General features: G+C 42.3%; 1 protein-coding gene across 1 annotated transcript in view; it reads right to left on the minus strand.

Moving 5' to 3' along the window:
* The window catches only part of SLC2A13 (solute carrier family 2 member 13), a 107,926-nt gene that overhangs the window by 20,003 nt on the left and 68,923 nt on the right, over positions 1–19,000 (minus strand). Inside the window, exon 7 of the mRNA XM_081877958.1 lies at positions 9,024–9,149. Within this exon, the coding sequence (XP_081734084.1) occupies positions 9,024–9,149 (126 nt within the window). The remainder of the gene's footprint in view (positions 1–9,023; positions 9,150–19,000) is intronic.

Raw genomic sequence — 19,000 nt, forward strand, 5'->3', positions numbered from 1 at the left:
CTGCTTCTGCACAAACCGTTCTAGGTTGAGACATTTTCTCATCACCCCAGAATGTTCAAGTTCACACTTAGTTCATACAAACATGGCATTCTGACCTGTTCTTAATGCATAGTTGATCACATCTATGAAACGTGATTGATATGTCCTTTTAAGTCTTACATTATCAATTATTAAGTAATTGTTTTAGGTCTTGTTCTATTAATCACCAGTTATAATTTATTAATCACCAGTTATAATTTAATTAGGAGGTTTTCATGCCTGTCTAGTTCTGTGTTTCCTTTCTCAGCCTTTAACCTAGCAGTGATTAATACCTACATGTAACCTTTGCTTTGTACTTGCTTTGTACTTGTATTAACCAATCAGCAACAAGCACATATGTGGCATGTATCCTTTGCCTTGTACTTGTGTTAACCAATCAGCAACAAGCACACATGTGGCAATGCTGTAATATTCAATAAAAGGGACTCCCTGAGACATGCTCAGGATGCCTCCCAGATGACACCACCCCTCGTCTGTCGTTTATTCCAACCCAACAGGAAGTACCGTAAAAATGTGGTTATTTTGGCCTCTTTGCTTAGATGCCCTAACCCGACACTGCATGTGTTGCCACAACATCATGAGTTTTGTTTAGTTTTTGCGTATATCAATTATTTAGACACTCTTCTAACAATTAACTCAGATTAATGGAAATGCAAACATAAAAGGAGAAAAATTATGGCAAAATAATTTGCAGGAAAATTATCTGAGTCAGGGCTAAAGAGCTGTAAACAAGAACATGCCATGATTTATGTGGGTTATAAAATAATAAGGCTAGATAACAACATTTCCCTCAAAATTACTGAGAAAGTGGAAGCATAGCTGTCTTGTTGTTAAAACAGATTTATGCATATTGCTCCTCTTGTACTTTCCACAGACATCATGCAAAGGGTGTGTGTGTATGTGTAACTGCCACAATAAATTAATAAATATAGCACAATATACATTCTTTATACTTCAGAATATCTCCAGTGATCTTTAACTGTTCCATCCCCAGCTGTGCTTCTAATGAATAAGAAAAGCCTTACGAAGAAAACCTCCCATTGGCGCCGATTAGATTCACTCTCTTTTTTAAGGGGTTAATTGTGTGCGATTTTTGTCAAAAATACAGCTAAACCTTTGCCCCTTATATCATGTGGAGCCCTCTGCAACTAGTATTCATTAAAAAGGAAATCCCCTGATGTGGTTGCTAACCACACAACTAAAGTAACATCTAACTTGAGCCTAAGCAGGACCATTGGAACATTATAAAATTATTAGTATGCAGAGTAGCTACAGACACATTCTACTCTGTTTTGTACAGCACAGAACTCTGTGCCACCTAACAGAATTGGCTGAGGACAGATGAGATTCAGGAGAGACAAAAGAAAGTAATTCCTCACAGCACATATGAAATCCCCCCACCAAACAGTGTGGCGACAACCATTAATTTAGACTGCTTTTGGCTAAGCACAAACTACTTTGCAGAGATGTGCAAAAGTAGTCCCCTTTTGAATCTCTCCCCCATGTTGCATCAATAGGAGTATAGCATCTAGATCAAGGGAAGTAATAGTGCCACTGTATTCTGCTCTAGTCAGACCTCACCTGGAGTACTGTGTCCAGTTCTGGGCACCACAGAAGGACACTGAAGGACACTTCAAGAAGGACACTGACAAACTGGAACGTGTCCAGAGGAGGGCAACCAAAATGGTCAAAGGCCTGGAAACGATGCCTTATGAGGAACGGCTAAGGGAGCTGGGCATGTTTAGCCTGGAGAAGAGGAGGTTAAGGGGTGATATGATATGATAGCCATGTTCAAATATATAAAAGGATGTCACATAGAGGAGGGAGAAAGGTTGTTTTCTGCTGCTCCAGAGAAGCCTTATGGCAATGGTTCCAAACTACAAGAAAGAATATTCCACCTAAACATTAGGAAGAACTTCCTGACAGTAAGAGCTGTTCGACAGTGGAATTTGCTGCCAAGGAGTGTAGTGGAGTCTCCTTCTTTGGAGGTCTTTAAGCAGAGGCTTGACAACCATATGTCAGGAGTGCTCTGATGGTGTTTCCTGCTTGGCAGGGGGTTGGACTCGATGGCCCTTGTGGTCTCTTCCAACTCTATGATTCTATGATTCTATGTTCACCGATTTATTGGGTGTCATTACTATTCTTTGGGACGCGGGTGGCACTGTGCGTTAAACCACAGAGCCTAGGACATGCAGATCAGAAGGTCGGTGGTTCGAATCCTCGCGACGGGGTGAGCTCCCGTTGCTTGGTCCCTGCTCCTGCCAACCTAGCAGTTTGAAACCACGTCAATGTGGGAAGGTAAACGGCGTTTCCGTGTGCTGCTCTGGTTCGCCAGAGCATGCTGGCCACATGATCCGGAAGCTGTACTCCGGCTCCCTCGGCCAGTAAAGCGAGATGAGCGCTGCAAACCCAGAGTCAGTCACAACTGGACCTAATGGTTAGGGTTCCCTTTACCTTTACCTTACTATTCTTGCTTTTAAGAACCAAGGGCAGAATGCTCATGCTGTCCTTAGCGTTCAATACAGTCACACCTTAATTGTCAAATGTAATCCGTTCCGGAAGACCGTTCGACAACTGAGGCGCGGCTTCCGATTGGTTGCAAGAGCTTCTTGCACTCAAGCAGAAGCCGTGTCAGATGTTCAGGTTCCGAAAAAGGTTCGAAAACCGGAGAATTTACTTCTGGGCTTTCGGCGTTCGAGAGCTGAAATGTTTCGCAATGGAACCGTTTGAGAACCGAAGTTTGACTGTAGTGTATGCATTCCTAAACAGCTAGTGCAAGACCATGTGTCTAGTAAAAGGTAAAGAGACCCCTGACCATTAGGTCCAGCCGTGGCCGACTCTGGGGTTGAGGCGCTCACCTCGCTTTATTGGCCAAGGGAGCCGGCGTACAGCTTCCGGGTCATGACTAAGCCGCTTCTGGTGAACCAGAGCAGCACACGGAGACGCCGTTTACCTTCCCGCTGGAGCAGTATCTATTTATTTACTTGCACTTCGACATGCTTTCAAACTGCTAGGTTGGCAGGAGCAGGGACCAAGCAACAGTGATAAACTCTTTCCAGGGTCAGATGCCAATCATTTGGTAACAACAGAAGGAGAGGAGTACTGTCCTTGTGTCCTGTTTGTGGGTTTCCCATAGGCATCTGACAACTATGGGAGCAGGATTTTGGACTAGATAGGAAGGCATCTTCATATCTTCTCTTGTGACTTATCCAGGAAGAAGCAGCAACAAGCGCCAGACCAACAGCAAATTAAAAATATGGCACTGAACGTTATTAAAAGGAGGAATGCTGCTATCATGTTTTTGAAGTTTTCTCCTCACAGCACTTTTAAGCTCACAAAATTAAGAGAGAGGAATATTTAGGGCATAGTTCTTATCTGCTTTTAAAATAGATTAAAATTGTGAGGGATAATTATGTCAATACCCTGCCTCTGATTACCAGCTGTCCACTACTTGAAACAATGACAACTAGATGGATCTTAGTCTGACTCAGCATGGCAATACTTAGATTCTCAACTATATTAACAGGAAGTCTGAGAACATAGGTGTTGTTTTTGTGTGTGAACCAAAGTCATTGAGACTTAATTGTACAAGTATTCACCTTACAGGGACACGGGTGGCGCTGTGGGTTAAACCACAGAGCCTAGGACTTGCTGATCAGAAGGTCAGCGGTTCGAATCCCTGCAACGGGGTGAGCTCCTGTTGCTCGGTCCCTGCTCCGCCAACCTAGCAGTTCAAAAGCACGTCAAAGTGCAAGTAGATAAATAGGTACCGTTCCAGCGGGAAGGTAAACGGCATTTCCGTGTGCTTCTCTGGTTTGCCAGAAGCGGCTTAGTCATGCTGGCCACATGACCTGGAAGCTGTATGCCGGCTCCCTTGGCCAATAAAGCGAGATGAGCGCCGCAACCTCAGAGTCAGCCACGACCGGACCTAATGGTCAGGGGTCCCTTTACCTTTTATTCACCTTACACATTGTGCTGCCCGTGTATATTTCATCAAGGGCTCTATTCTTTCATTATGAACAGCAACTCATTTTTAAGTTTAGCAGCTCTAGAAAGTGGGCCAGTAAGCTATTAAATGCACATAAGTAACCAGCTGCAAACGGAAAATATGTTGTTACTTTTGTGTGTCTCGAAGAACCCAAAGGCACACCTAATCCTGTTCACAGTGGCCAACCTACTTCCCACAGGCATTACTGTGACAGACGAACAGAGCCAAACTATAGCTAATGGTTTACTGTGAGCACACAGATGGCTCTTGCTTCACTGCTCCCCCGGCAGTAGCAAAAATCACAATCCCTGGCTTAGTATTACATCCAAACCGAGGATCATGGTTTGCCGTGTTCCAAAACACCCAACCATGTTCAGACAAGGTTTGCTCTTGACTAACCGAGTATGGTTGGTTTGTAGAGAAACAAACTATAACTCCCAAGTTAGATGCAGAAATAAGGTAGGGATCGTTGTTTGCTCTAGGGGTAGGGGAACATACACAGAATTCTATGGTTTACCATGATGTGCAACTGAGCCACTGCAAACCTGAATTTCAGTAATCCTGAATTTCACCACTAAACGTGCGCTGTCTGTCCTCAGCACAGCACAGGGAAAAGCACAGCTGCATGAACAGGGAAGACTGTTTGCTTAACTCTCTCCAGCTTTACAATTTATTATGACACTAAGCAAGTGACTAGGCAACTGTACTGCAGTTGAGGGCACAATGGTGTCATTTTAATCAGTTTCGCCCAAACAAGGCATTTGCTACTGTATACAAACCAGAAAGTTAGTCTAGAGCCGAAACACCAGGAGCTATGCTCTGCAGCCTTCAGAATTTTTATCACCAATCATCCTGACACCAATGCAGAAAATGCTCATGAACATCTAACACCCCAGAATGTCTCGGTGTGGGCAAAGACACTAAGCGAGGTGGACATTAAATATATTGTCTGCATTCTGAACACATCCACCCTCCTGTTCTTATAAAGGTTTGTAACTCCTCCACTTTTCAATTGAGAAGGGTACCCTTGAACACATTGCAACCACCCAGCGATATACTTAGCAAACTGGTCCTTAAGCAGATCAAAATCAGGGAATAGAAAACAAGCTATTCAGTAGTGAATAATACCTCCCAAGAATACTGCAATGATTAATTAGGTTGCCAAGAAGCTATTCGCATTCGCCCAGGTTTAATGAGACTTAAACCTAAAGCTAAAGTGTTTCTAATGTCCTGACGTAAGCTTGTTCTCCAATGCCATCAATTTCAAACATGACTTTGATTTTAGTCCTTACAGAGTAAACCAAGTTGGGTTTTCTTTTCAATTTGTTGTATTCTTCTTCTTCCAATGTGATATTCCCTTTTCCTTACGTTACAAGGCTCGCACTTCATTGGATTGCAAGAAAGCAACTTTTGCATGCAAGCAACAGTATTTAGTTGGTCTTTTATGCTCTCACCATTGTGAAAGGTCTTCTTAACAGAAAGAAGTGAACAGCGCATAGCCTTGCTTTAATGTCCTATTATTCTAAACGCTATTTCAGTCATTAGCCATCATTAAGTACAATTATAACAGCTGTAATCAACAGCACAAGAATAGAAGAGCACAGAGACATGTTTGTCAGAAGAACAATGATTACATTAATCACACTTGACGTTGATTTTTGTCTTGAAATATTTCAACTGTTTTAGAGTCGGAAGGTGAATTGTGAAGTTTCCAGATGACAGAACTAGGTTCTTCCCACATGAATGAACTAACAGCATGATTGTGCTCTAATCCTGAATGATACTTTCAAAAGGTAGTGCAATTCATTGGTGCAGCTTTGAGTACTAAATATAAATTTCATGCATTCTTATAGCACATTATACAAATACCATTTGCTAACCTGACTGACCTATACATTATTAAACTAGCCAGTCTTAACATATTTCACAACTGCATTGAAGTTATGTTACAAATACAATTAGTAGATCCAATCTTAAAAAATTACCCTTTCATTAAAGTGGATTATTTAATCTATCTCAGGAAAATTAGACTTATGAAAATAACCAAAAATATCTCAACTTTTTGGAATGGTTACAATTCTTCAATATCTGTGCCTTTTGAGGAAAGGGTGGGGGGAGGAGTGGAAGACTAAAGAGAATACTGTTCTGCGTTGGGGTGGGGGTTAGGTTGTTATGATGCCTAAGCCTTTTCTAATGCCTGGATCCAGCAAGGGTTAAAACCTAATGGAGGATCCCATTGGCTGTATTGGTCACTAGTATAAGAAAAGAAGTTGCACTGTGCCAGAGAGCAAATAATAATAATAATAATAATAATAATAATTTATTATTTATACCCTGCCCATCTGGCTGGACCTCCCCAGCCACTCTGGGTGGCTTCCATAGAAACCAAAAATACAGTAAAATATCACACGTTAAAAACTTCCCCTTAAGATGTCTTCTGAATGTCAGGTAGTTGTTTATCACTTTGACATCTGCTGGAAGGGTGTTCCACAGGGCAGGCGCCACTACCGAGAAGGCCCTCTGCCTGGTTCCCTGTAGCTTTGCTTCTCGCAATGAGGGAACTGCCAGAAGGCCCTCGGCGCTGGACCTCAGCGTCCGGGCAGAATGATGGGGATGGAGACGCTCCTTCAGGTATACTGGACCGAGGCCGTTTAGGGCTTTCAAGGTCAGCACCAACACTTTGAATTGTGCTCGGAAGCGTACTGGGAGCCAATGTAGGTCTTTCAAGACCGGTGTTATATGGTCTCGGTGGCCGCCCCCAGTCACCAGTCTAGCTGCCGCATTCTGGATTAGTTGGGTAGGCCCTTTCCCTAACTTGGCTGGTAGTGAAAAAGACAGAAGTGTGGTGTGTGTTCGAGCTGGACTGGAAGCAGGCTGCAGGCAGAAGCCTGAGAGTGAGAGCCATGCTATGATTTCTGCTTGAATCAAAGACTGTGGCTATGGGAGAAGCAAGACCCTCTGCAGTGTTAATGCTGTGAGCTCCTCCATCATAGGCTCAGGTTGCATTTATGTGTAAATAAACCATATATCATTAAGACACCACAGTCTCTACTGTCCCTCATGCCAAGGAAACCGAACCCTGGGTAAATAAGCGCCTGGAAACCCTGGAATCGTGAACCGCTCAGAGACTGGGACGTCATGCAACAATACATATTGAGAGGGGCCATATTCTTAAATCCCCCTAAAACTGAGAGGTATTATACATTGCTGCAATTGATGTAAGACCGAACTTCTACTGGCACCAAATTAGGAACTTTTATAAACACTGATGTGGACATATTTAAAAAAAGCACTAATGGTGTGAAAAGAGTGTGACACTCATTAACAAACAGCCCATTACTTCTGACAACTGTGACTAGATTTGTATGAACCCAAGTGATAATTCCACCTTCACAAGCACAGTTTAAGTCAGTCATTCTGACAGCTATGCAGTTTGATGCATCGCATGAAAATACTAAAAAGCAGTGAAATTTCAGCAGGTCAATGGGACACGGATGTCACAAAATAGTATGTAATCTTTCACATTGTTATGAGTTGGTATTTGCTTTTCAAGAGGTACCTGAATGAAAAGCAGTGTGTGTGTGTGTGTGTGTGTGTGTGTGTGTGTGTGTGTGTTAACCATAAATCACAAGTTTTGGATTGGTGGGACATATTAAAGGAGCATGAAGGGATATGGCACATTAGAAGGTAGCACCAGAGATGGCTACTTTGTGAATGCACACACTGGCTGCCTTTTGGCTCATTGAAATTCAGTGAGTAGCATGTTCTTGAATTTACCACTATCTATTTCCTTTGGCCTTTCTTCCTACTATCACTTTCTATGCCCCTCTACCTGGGAATAAAAAATGGGAATAAAATGGCTCACGAACAACCGTCTGTACAACAGAAAACTCTTAAAAAGTATTTTGTTTGGTTTATACGACAGAAGGAAATGGGCTCGCCTCTTAATTTCTGCAAAAGAGCATTTAAGGGTGTTCAGAATTTGCAGCGATTACTTGTTGACAGGAAGTCACCAATTACAAACCCAGTTAACCATACTGGAGTCAAATAGGATACTTCCCTTATATAGTTTCCAAATTCAGAATGAGTTTCTAGAGTTAGAAACTGGACTTAAGGACAGAGATTGTTTAAATTCCTTGCCAGCCATCTCCATATTAACTGGGAGTGGGGTAGCCAATAGCACAACATATTTTAGAAAATTTTACCAGACACAGAAGTATATTCTGGTGGATGCCAGCCAAACTTTTCCCTTTTCTGGCTGGATGTGATGTCATGGAAATGTCATGGAGTGAAAGTGAACAAAAGGGCCTGGAAAACTAGAAACTGGTCTGGACAGATGCAGAGGCTTGGCTTGCTCTCTAGGAGAAAATAAAGCTATGGGTTTGGTACCCCCACCCCCAAAAACACCAAATAGGAGAATGCAATCTGTTTGAGTGATACAGCTGTGAGCCTTCCATCTAATGCTAAGCCTGAACATATGTGTAAAATAAACCTTTGATCACAGAAAACCCTACCAGTCTCCAGAAACCAAAAACCAAGGTAATTGCCGGAACCCCTGAAAGCTGCTCAGAGATCAGGGTGCATGATGCAATATTTACTGTTGCAACATTGTGTCATCTTTAATTATTTTTGCTTCCTGCCATCTCATCAATTTGATGTGCACTAAGTCCCTCCACTGCCAGAGTCAGCATTGGGTCTTGGCACAAGGGTTATTAAGGTTTGTTTTTGTCTTTGCCATTGATGTTCAAAAAGAAAGTGTGATGTGACCTTTAAATCAGCACTCACAAATGATTCCATCCTACAGCGTTTTTATTTTCTGAGAAAGGGGGGAAATGGAAGCAAAATGAGAGGGTTTTTGACAAGAGGAAACCTCTGGTGCACATTATTATTATAATGACAAAATACCAGTTTGAGGACAAGTGTAACAGTGGCACTTCTTATAAAAGGATATTAAGGTCCTTTTAATATGAAATTAAGCAACACAAAAGCAACGTACCTGCCCCAGGCTGCTTCCATTGTAGACTTCCTATCAACAGGGACACAGGAGGACTCCACAACACTTGACTTGTTTAGTTTGTAGCAAAAGCCACAAATGGGATCCAGCATGCACCCATTACAGTAACTGAAAGAAATGAAAAATCACAAGAATAAACCCAACCTTTTCACAGCAAAACATCAATTAGCCAATGGAAGCAATCAGACTCGTCCATAGGGCAAGTTTGTACCTTGGATATCAACAACTTTTGGTAACTCTTGCTAACATTAAAACTGAGAAAGTTTTGCTGCACAGAGAACATCTGCACAATTGCTGAAAATAAAAGGTAAATAAGCTGAACACACAGAATAAAATCCCGTCAAAATTAAGTAGTACAGATTTTCCCATGGTTTTAATTACATAATTAAGCATGCCGAAAGCTTCCCTTTGAAACAGAAGCAGACGGATAGGGGAAACATCAGCTGGATCATGAATATTGTTGCTAAATTCTGATGAAGCTGGACTAGCAATATAAATCATGCTAATGATCTAATGGTTTGTCTCCAACTTGTGTTTTGCTTGGAAAGTGTACATCAGCACACTGCTTGTTCACGTTAATAGTTCATTTTTAACTATGGTTTAAACTAGTGGTAGTGCACCTCTGGAATTCTGGGTGAACCACAACCATCTTTCCTGGGCCTGATATCATATGGCATCAAGCAATTGACAGATGGGTGGCCCCATACAGCTGTTATAAAGTGGTCTGAGGAGGGCTGGCCACTTCTGGATCTAGAGAGACAGAAAAGCCCAGTTTGATGGATAAGTCATCGTTGGACAGCGGTGAAATTTTCCTCTCAATAAGTAGACAGATAAGAAAAATATCCCTACAATTACCAATTGCAGACAGGAAGGAATTAAGACACTATTGAATTGAAATTAAGTTTTAGCAATGATAATTAAGGCAGGGTTGATCATCAGACAAAATAGCATATATTTTGTGTGTTTGTGCACATCTCTACACACTCACACACTCTTATATAAATCCCTAACTTCAGATGAACAATAAAACCAAACACACATCTTACACCAAACAGCAACAAAATTTACTAGTTTTTACATAGATCTGACAAAAATAAACTTCAAAGCTACTAATCAATTGAGTATGCTTACTATTTTCCAGAAAGGGATAGATTCCAAGTACTGTTAGCAATTGTGACTTTTCTGTCCCTATTTATTTGAGGGTTTGAGTCTGTAAAAAGGTGAGGGCTGTTCTTCGCAAGTGCGTGTAATATGCAGTCATCCAGTATCAGTGGTGGAAATGATGTTACCACCACATGGAGACCAGCTCCATTTCTTTCACTTTGTTTTTGGTTATTATCCATAAATTACGTGCAAGATTAATAGCTGAGCCAGATTAAAAAAATAAGCAGATTAATATTTAAACAGACCTCATCCCTTGAAATAAACTGCACAACTGACTATAAGCCACTAAAAAGGAACAGTTTAATATTACAATTTTAAAGTATATCTTTTAAAACTAAAGGCAATGGTGGCATTATAAAAGGTAAAGGTACCCCTGCCCGTATGGGCCAGTCTTGACGGACTCTAGGGTTGTGCGCTCATCTCACTTAAGAGGCCGGGAGCCAGCGCTGTCCGCAGACACTTCCGGGTCACGTGGCCAGCGTGACGAAGCTGCTCCGGCGACCGGCACCAGAGCAGCACACGGAAACGCTGTTTACCTTCCCGCTATAAAGCGGTACCTATTTATCTACTTGCACTTAAGGGTGCTTTCGAACTGCTAGGTGGGCAGGAGCTGGGACCGAACGACGGGCGCTCACTCTGCCGTGAGGATTCGAACCGCCGACCATGTAATCAGCAAGTCCTAGGCACTGAGGTTTTACCCACAGCGCCACCCGCGTCCCTCATGTATGCATTATATTCCACTATAAAGTGTCAGGAGCTCGTTCTACACTCGAGTAGGACCCTGGTAGAGACACACACCCGACTGGCATGTTCCCTCCCTCCTGGTCTATAGTTCGGGAGTTTCAAAAGCTTTCTTCTGCCCGAACATCAGAGCGACCGATGCCAACAGACATCGGCACACTTAGGGATCCGCAGAGTCTTTGCAGCTTGCATAACAGACCTCAGCAACTCAGCATTTTGGTTAATCTACTTTATTTACATATAAACACACATGGAACACTGCAACATGGCTCCCTCTCTAGCATCAGACAGCAAACAGAAAAAGAACAAAGGACAATAGTCCCACTTCACGGAACACAGTAACACAAACATCCTGTCTCCGTCACTTCCCACTTTGTGGAGTCAAAACATACACCGTCATGTGATAGACAACAATCCTATGACTACAATCACAGAGCAGGAATTCTAACATAAAGGACATATGAGGTATTGGTGGTATGTCCAGTTACTGTCCACATGTTCAGTAAGTTTACACAAATAAATACGTTATTGGGAAAATAATGTTAATAGGAGGAATCTAGTGGAATATATTGCTCAGCTTTCACAAGGGGTGCCAGTTGTGGCCCAGTGCAGTTCACTGCTGGGCCAGGGAAGCCTTCCATGCCCTGCACAGCTGGCAGAGGACGTCACTTCTTCCTACCTGAGACTTCCTTAGGAACTCAAATGTGAAATTGTTCATCTTTTGACAAAGATGTGTAACGTCTTACACATTTCTGTACTGGATAATCAGAAGGTAGCCAATGTAAAATCAACACTGAAAAACAGGTTCAAAGGGAGCAGGGAAATTATAGGCCTGTTGGTCTAATGTCTATCCATGGTAAATTGGTAGAAGGAATTATTAAGCATATTGAAGAACAAAGTACAGAGCCAATGGGAAGCGCTTCCTCAATGGGGAATCCTGCCTCATCAACCTTTTAGAAGAGACATAGGCAAACTCCGGCCCTCCAGTTGTTTGGGACTACAATTCCCATCATCCCTGACAACTGGTCCTGTTAGCTAGGGATGATGGGAATTGGAGTCCCAAACATCTAGAGGGCCGGAGTTTGCCTATGCCTGTTTTAGAGGTTCATGTCAACAAACACTTTAAGACACTGAATATTGGACTTCCAAAAGGCTTTTGACAAAACCCATCACCAAAAGCTCTTAGGAGTCACTGAATATGAAGATTGGTTCTCTAATGGACTGTAAGTGTTTAAAGAACAGGAGGTTGAAAGGAAAGAATCAACAGACTATTACAGTGGAAAGAGGTAAGTATTCAGGTTCCACAAGGATCTGTATCGGCAGGGATGATATTTATTTTAGAAATATCTGAAGCTTGAGGTGAGCAGGTAAGCACCCATATTTGTGTATGAGACAAACATGATTCAGGATGGTAAAAAAAACCAAGCAGACAAGATAACTCCAAAGGAACCTTTCCAAATTGGGAAAGCACAACAAAAGAGTAAAATATATGCAGGTATAAAATGATAAGCTCTGAAACTAGGATATTTAACCCTATCAGTATATATGCAAGCTGACAGTAACCAGTCAGGAAAAGGAGCATGGAATCACTGTGAATAACTCAATGAAAAATGTCCTCATTATGTTTAATCAGTGAACATGGCAAATTTCCATGCTTGGAATTATTAGGAGATGGACTAAATGATCATAAAAATAAAAATGGCCAATGTTCTAATGTTCTTATGTAAATACACGATCTAGCCTCATATTGAATATTGTGTTAGGTAATACTGGAGAATCAAACACTGCAGAAAAAGGCAGGAAAAATTATCTAGGGGGTTGGGAGCACTTTCTATATGAGAAAAGGTTAAAAGGTTTGAAGCTTTTTACGTTAGAAAAAAAGACAAGAACCCAACAGAGAGAACGATAAGAGGTTTAATTATGTATGGTGTGGGGAGGGAAAGAATCTGTCCTCTTGTTCAATGACTGCAACCTTTTCCTGAGTAAATGGTGGGGAGGGGTCTTGCCTTCAGTCTCTCTTGTATTATTTTGTTCTTCTAAGGAGACCACGTAAAAATTGGGTAGTTTTATTGTGGACCTATGAATAGGACATGGGTAGTGCTATGGTCTAAACCACTGAGCTTAGGGCTTGCCAATCAGAAGGTCGGCGGTTCAAATCCCCACAACAGGGTGAGCTCCTGTTGCTCGGTCCCTGCTCCTGCCAACCTAGCAGTTTGAAAGCACGCAGTACAAGTAGATAAATAGGTACCGCTCTGGTGGGAAGGTAAACGGCGTTTCCGTGTGCTGCATAGGCACTACCTATATTATACCATTTTATTTTATTTTATTTTATTTTAGGTAGCAGACTAACTCAGCATCAACCAAAAGCACAACGTTTAATTTAACTGTTTCTACACAATATTGCAACCTGCAAAAAATAATTTACCTTACACCTAGTTGCTCATGTAAACAGAGTTGCATAAAAAGAAACACAACAAAAATTTCATCATACTTCCAGGAGTCTGAATCAACCTGTCAAAGGAAAAGCTTTCAAAATACTTAAAAACCTCAATACAACTTATAATTAAGTTTCAAGAAGAGCAGAAGTGCTTCAGATTCAGAACATCTTGTATTCCTTGGTGTACGGAGTATTTATGGAAGTTTCGTTTCTCTTGACAAACGAGAGAGGGATTTCCTTGCAAAAGGCTAAGCTACAAGTAGCAGGTCCACCGCTTTAAAGCTGTCACACATTTCAATAAATGAGGATTCTCACCCAGCAACACACAGCAGGGAAGGAAGAGGAAAATATATTCCAACTACTGGGGTAATGTGCAGGAGATCGGATGTGTTGTCCGGTCAGCCACTTCCTGCAGCGATATAGACAGTGTGCTATGTTGCAAAGCACCCATTTTTGCTGGTGCCAGAGACAGGCCCTATGGCTAATTTTCTGTACCCCAATGCAGCACAATTAGATCTGTCAAAATGGGAATAGAATACATATTTCTATTCGCCTAGGGTTTGCCGATCAGAAGGTCGGCAGTTCGAATCCCCGTGACAGGGTGAGCTCCCGTTGCTCAGTCCCTGCTCCTGCCAACCTAGCAGTTCGAAAGCACGTCAAAGTGCAAGTAGATAAATAGGTACCGTTCCGGCGGGAAGGTAAACGGTGTTTCCGTGCGCTGCTCTGGTTCACCAGAAGCGGCTTAGTCATGCTGGCCACATGACCCGGAAGCTGTACGCCGGCTCCCTTGGCCAATAAAGCGAGATGAGCGCCGCAACCCCAGAGTCGGCCACGACTGGACCTAATGGTCAGGGGTCCCTTTACCCTTTAATGTACTTCAGAGACAGGCTAGAACTGTGCACCATATAGCCTTGAAGCCTAGGGCATGAGTGGAGCCGCTGCAGGTGCAGATCTAGTTGATATCAACAAACGTTCAAAAAACTGCTACTCTACCTGCCCTATTTAGCAACAATACGCCTGTCCCCTGGTACAAAAAGAAAACGTTGGATTGGCCTGATTCATTCAACCCACCTTTATAGATTAGTTAAACAAGTTATATTTACATCAAATGTTATTTTTAACATTGATATTTTTAGTACCCTTAGATGTGAGCCAAACACACTTTTATATAATTTAGGTTTTGATAATATGTCTATGACCGTGGAGGTTTTTTTTAGACATGCCTTTAAAAAAAAAAAAAGGAATCATTGGTATTTGATGTAGTTCTATTAGATATTGCTAAAATTCTCTTGCTTAATCAAGATTGTTGCAGAAGTGTGTTTTGGGTATATGGTTTATCAACCTTTCATTAAGTTGGATATATTGTGGAATGGGGCTGTTTTTCTTTGGTAACTAATAACTGGGTATAAACATGCCTTTCTTTGAACATCTTCCACCACCCTCTCATTTTATATCATCTTTTGCTTGCTGCCCAATTGTATCCTTGCTGAATCAGGTAATTAAGGGTTTCTCAGCAATGCATCAACCAATATTTTAGATTTGTAATGTATAAAGTTCTGTATGCTATTAATCTCAGGTATCTTCTGGAATGCTTGATTAAGATCTATTAAGTAAACAAAATATATTTAAATGCCTCTTCCTTAAACACTAAATATTCTGTGTGCTTATACAAGGGTATGGGTAATAATCCCCCGACAGGCTGTTGTTATGGAGGAAAGCAAGGTGAAAAATCGGACTGTCAGTCTGCTACATAGAAATCAGGCTTAGATTTGTCCTCTACAGAGAGGGAAATTGTCACAGCTGTAGCTCACATTCTGTAGCTGTTAGAACTAGTACTGAAATGCTGCACAGTCTATTCTATTCCAGGGCTATTTCCCATGTACCTAGTTGCAAACTGCATTACAAGACTGAAAATGTACTTTAAAAAAATTACATTTATATCCTGCCTTTTTTCCATCATGGAGCCCAAGGTAGCATCCACGTGGTTCCCAGGTGACCACACTGAGACCTGCTCAGCTTCTGCAAGGTGGTAGCTTCTTGTGCCTTCCTATCATAACCTGGAACCAATATCACAAGGTCTTTTACCTTCTGAGCCCAGCAAAACCACTGCAGGGAGTGCTGCCTGCAGAAACAACTCCCCACTCCAAATGCCAAGGAAGAAAAAGGAGCTTGAGATAATTAGAAAGACAAACCAGCACAAAATGTGGAGCCCACAGAGACCAGTCTGAAAAAGAAAGCGATCCCCTTTGCATAAAAATCTCCTTACTCCTTATATTAGGGTTTGATATCAGGTTTAGCAGAGTGTCTAAATAAGATTGGTATCTTGTCCATGTCAAATACCCATACGTTACATATAAAGTGTCCCTTGTGTTAATAATAGGTTGCTGTATTGCATTTTTTATTATATAATACAAAGGGGAAGTAGAACAAAATCTTGCTGGGTAGGGTGCTCCTTTTCAGTGTTCCAGTTACAGTACCCCGAAAGAAAGCTCTTCCAGGGACAGGGAACCTGTGGCCCTCAAGCTCTTATTAGACTACAAGTTCCATCATCCTTGACCACTGGCCCTGTTGGGAGTTGTAATCCAGCAGCATCTGCAGAGCCATAGGTTTCCCATCCCTGCTCTGCTCTGTTCCCCATTCCAAGTTCCACATCCGACTTCCATAAGCATAGCTGTCAACCGTCCCTTATTTGGCGAGAAATTCCCTTATCCCAGTGCCGTTTCCCGCTGCTGTCCCGAATTGATGATGTCCCTTAAATTTCCCGCGCTTCATGCTCACCTGGCTTGGGAGGGAAGCAGAGGCTCGGGGTCCTTCGCCTCGAGAGAGCGAGAAAGAGCACGCGCACAAGCTGCCACGCTTCCGTCTCTCCCTTTCCCCCCTCAGGGGCGCTTCGTGAGGAGGCGGGTGGCGGGTGGGCAGGCAGCCCCTCTCTTGCGAGACTTCCGCCGCACTGCCAGGGGAAGCTGGAGCTGGCAGTGGCGGTGGCAGTGGCTGAGGAGGCGGCCTGAGGGAGGAGGAAGAGGAGGGGATGGGGAGGGACGCAGAAGGGCGGCGCTTTAGTGGCCACGGTGGCAACCGCCTCATGCCAGGCTCGCGGGCAGTGTAGGCGAGAGCCTCCCTCCCTCCCTCTCTCTCAGGTGGGGAAGGGCCGATGGAATTCCTCGCTCCAGGACGACGGCAGCCCCGATGTGCTGCTTAGCATCCCCTCCAACCAGTGCAGCATCTTAATGAAGTGATTTCCCCCTCTGCATCCCTTTCGTAACTCTATTTTTATAAATCATTTGTCCATCCATAGTTCAACTTTTTACTACAAGTTTTCTGTCAATCCTACCAATGTATGTAACTCTGTACAATAGCTTTTCAATTAAATTGTAGACTTTCCCCATTCTTTATTAAAGAGGTCCTCTTCCTGGTTTCTAATTCTGCCTGTAAGCTTTACCATCTCGACGTCGATCATCAGTTTCGTCTGCCACTCTTCTTTGGTCGGAGTTGTAGACCCTTAGGATCATCTAGTCCAACCCCCTGCAAAACACAGTCAGTCGCAGTCAAAGCAGCATGGCTCCATCAGTAGCGGATGTATGTATAAGCTAAGCCAAAATCCCTTATTTTGGCTGCTGATTCCTTATTTTTGAGGCTGCTGATACCTTATTTTCAAATCTGTAAGTTAACAGCTATGCTTAAGGAAAGTAGAAATGTTAACACAGAAATCGCCGTAGCACTACATTGAATTCCTTCCCTAGTTTGAATGTATCATTGTTCACTTTTGCTGCTCCTAAATTTCAGTTTTCCTTTGTTCTTAAGTGTTAGTTGTATTTTATTGCTTTCAGAGATTGCTTTTTATCTGTCGTGTTTTATATGATAATTTATTTCATTTATGAATAGCTTCCCATGAGGCATCCCAGAGCAATTTGTAATGTAAGGACATAAAAAAACAACAACAGTTGGATATATTAAAAAGTTGTAGAAAACTGAATATAAAAATAATTTTATAAAACAATTATAAATATAAAAGCAGTTTAAAACAACAGCACATAAAGTCAATGTCATTCAAAGACAGATATCAACAGGGATAAATATTTTAGGGGGGAAAGATTTATTATTATTATTATATGGTTTTGATAGTGAATTATACTGTTCTGGGCATTTTAATGGAACAACATACATATAGTATTGAAACTGGAATCTTATTACTTGTATGTGGTGGGTTTAAATATAAAATGCATCAGAATTTAAAGATATATGGGAGGAAATCATTTCCCACTGAATTGCAAGATTCCCGATGTTGCAATTCATTCTTTCGTAAGGGAAGCACTATAATTTCTCATACAAACCTTTCCCTTGGTAGGACTGCCAGCGCTTTAAATTTTTCAATATTTTCCTTATGTTTGTTCTATTATGTCAAGATTACATAAAATAATATACATACCAGATGTGTGATTTGACACTAACTTTTGAGGAAAGTGTTACTATTACTGCTTAGTGTTCTCAGATCTAAAATACAGTGGTACCTCGGGTTAAGTACTTAATTCGTTCCGGAGGTCTGTTCTTAACCTGAAACTGTTCTTAACCTGAAGTACCACTTTAGCTAATGGGGCCTCCCGCTGCTGCCACGCTGCCGGAGCACAATTTCTGTTCTTATCCTGAAGCAAAGTTGTTAACCTGAAGCACTATTTCTGGGTTAGTGGAGTCTGTAACTTGAAGCGTATGTAACCTGAAGCATATGTAACCTGAGGTACCACTGTATCTCAAGGTCAGTGTTTTCCCCCTTATACTATTTATTTTCCAATGCACATTGGTGATATCAAGCATACCTCATCTAATACTCTAACACTCTCTGTGTCAGGCTGCCTTTGAAAAGTGCTCAGAAACTTCAACTGGCTGCAGCCAGATTGTTGAGTGGGGCTGGCTATATGGAGCTGAACAACTCCTGACTAACAGTCCTCTTCCAGCCACAATTCAAAGTGCTGGTTACAGTGGTGCCTCGCAAGACGAAAAGAATCCGTTCCGTGAGTCTCTTCGTCTTGCGGTTTTTTCGTCTTGCGAAGCAAGCCCATTAGCGGCTTAGCGGCTTAGCGCTATTAGCGGCTTAGCGGATCAGCTGATAAGCGGCTTAACGGATCAGCTGATAAGCGGCTTAGCGGATCAGCTGATATGAGGCTTAGCAGCTTAGAAAAAGGGGGGAGGGGAAAAAAACCGCAGGAACTCGCAAGACATTTTCGTCTTGCGAAGCAAGCCCATAGGAAATTCGTTTTGTGAAGCACCTCCAAAACGGAAAACCCTTTCGTCTAGCGGGTTTTCCGTCTTGCGAGGCATTCGTCTTGCGGGGCACCACTGTATATGGCTTAGGTCCAAACTATCCGAAAGTCTGTTTTCTCTCATACAAACCCTGCTTGGGTTTTGAGATCTTTGTGAGAGGCCCACCACCACAGACACGCTTGGTAGGGACGCCTACCAATTATTATTACTTAATCACCCCCCGTTTTTACCTGTTCTTATTTTATTTGTAATCCACCTTAAGTCTATGTCAGAAAAAGGAGGGGTATAAACCAACCAACCAACCACCATCATCCATTAGCTGCCTGCCTAACCTGTGACAGCTAACCTATCAAAAATTAAG

This window comes from Podarcis erhardii (assembly GCF_964252035.2).
Source record: "Podarcis erhardii genome assembly, chromosome: 10".
NCBI classification, from domain to species: Eukaryota; Metazoa; Chordata; class Lepidosauria; order Squamata; family Lacertidae; genus Podarcis; species Podarcis erhardii.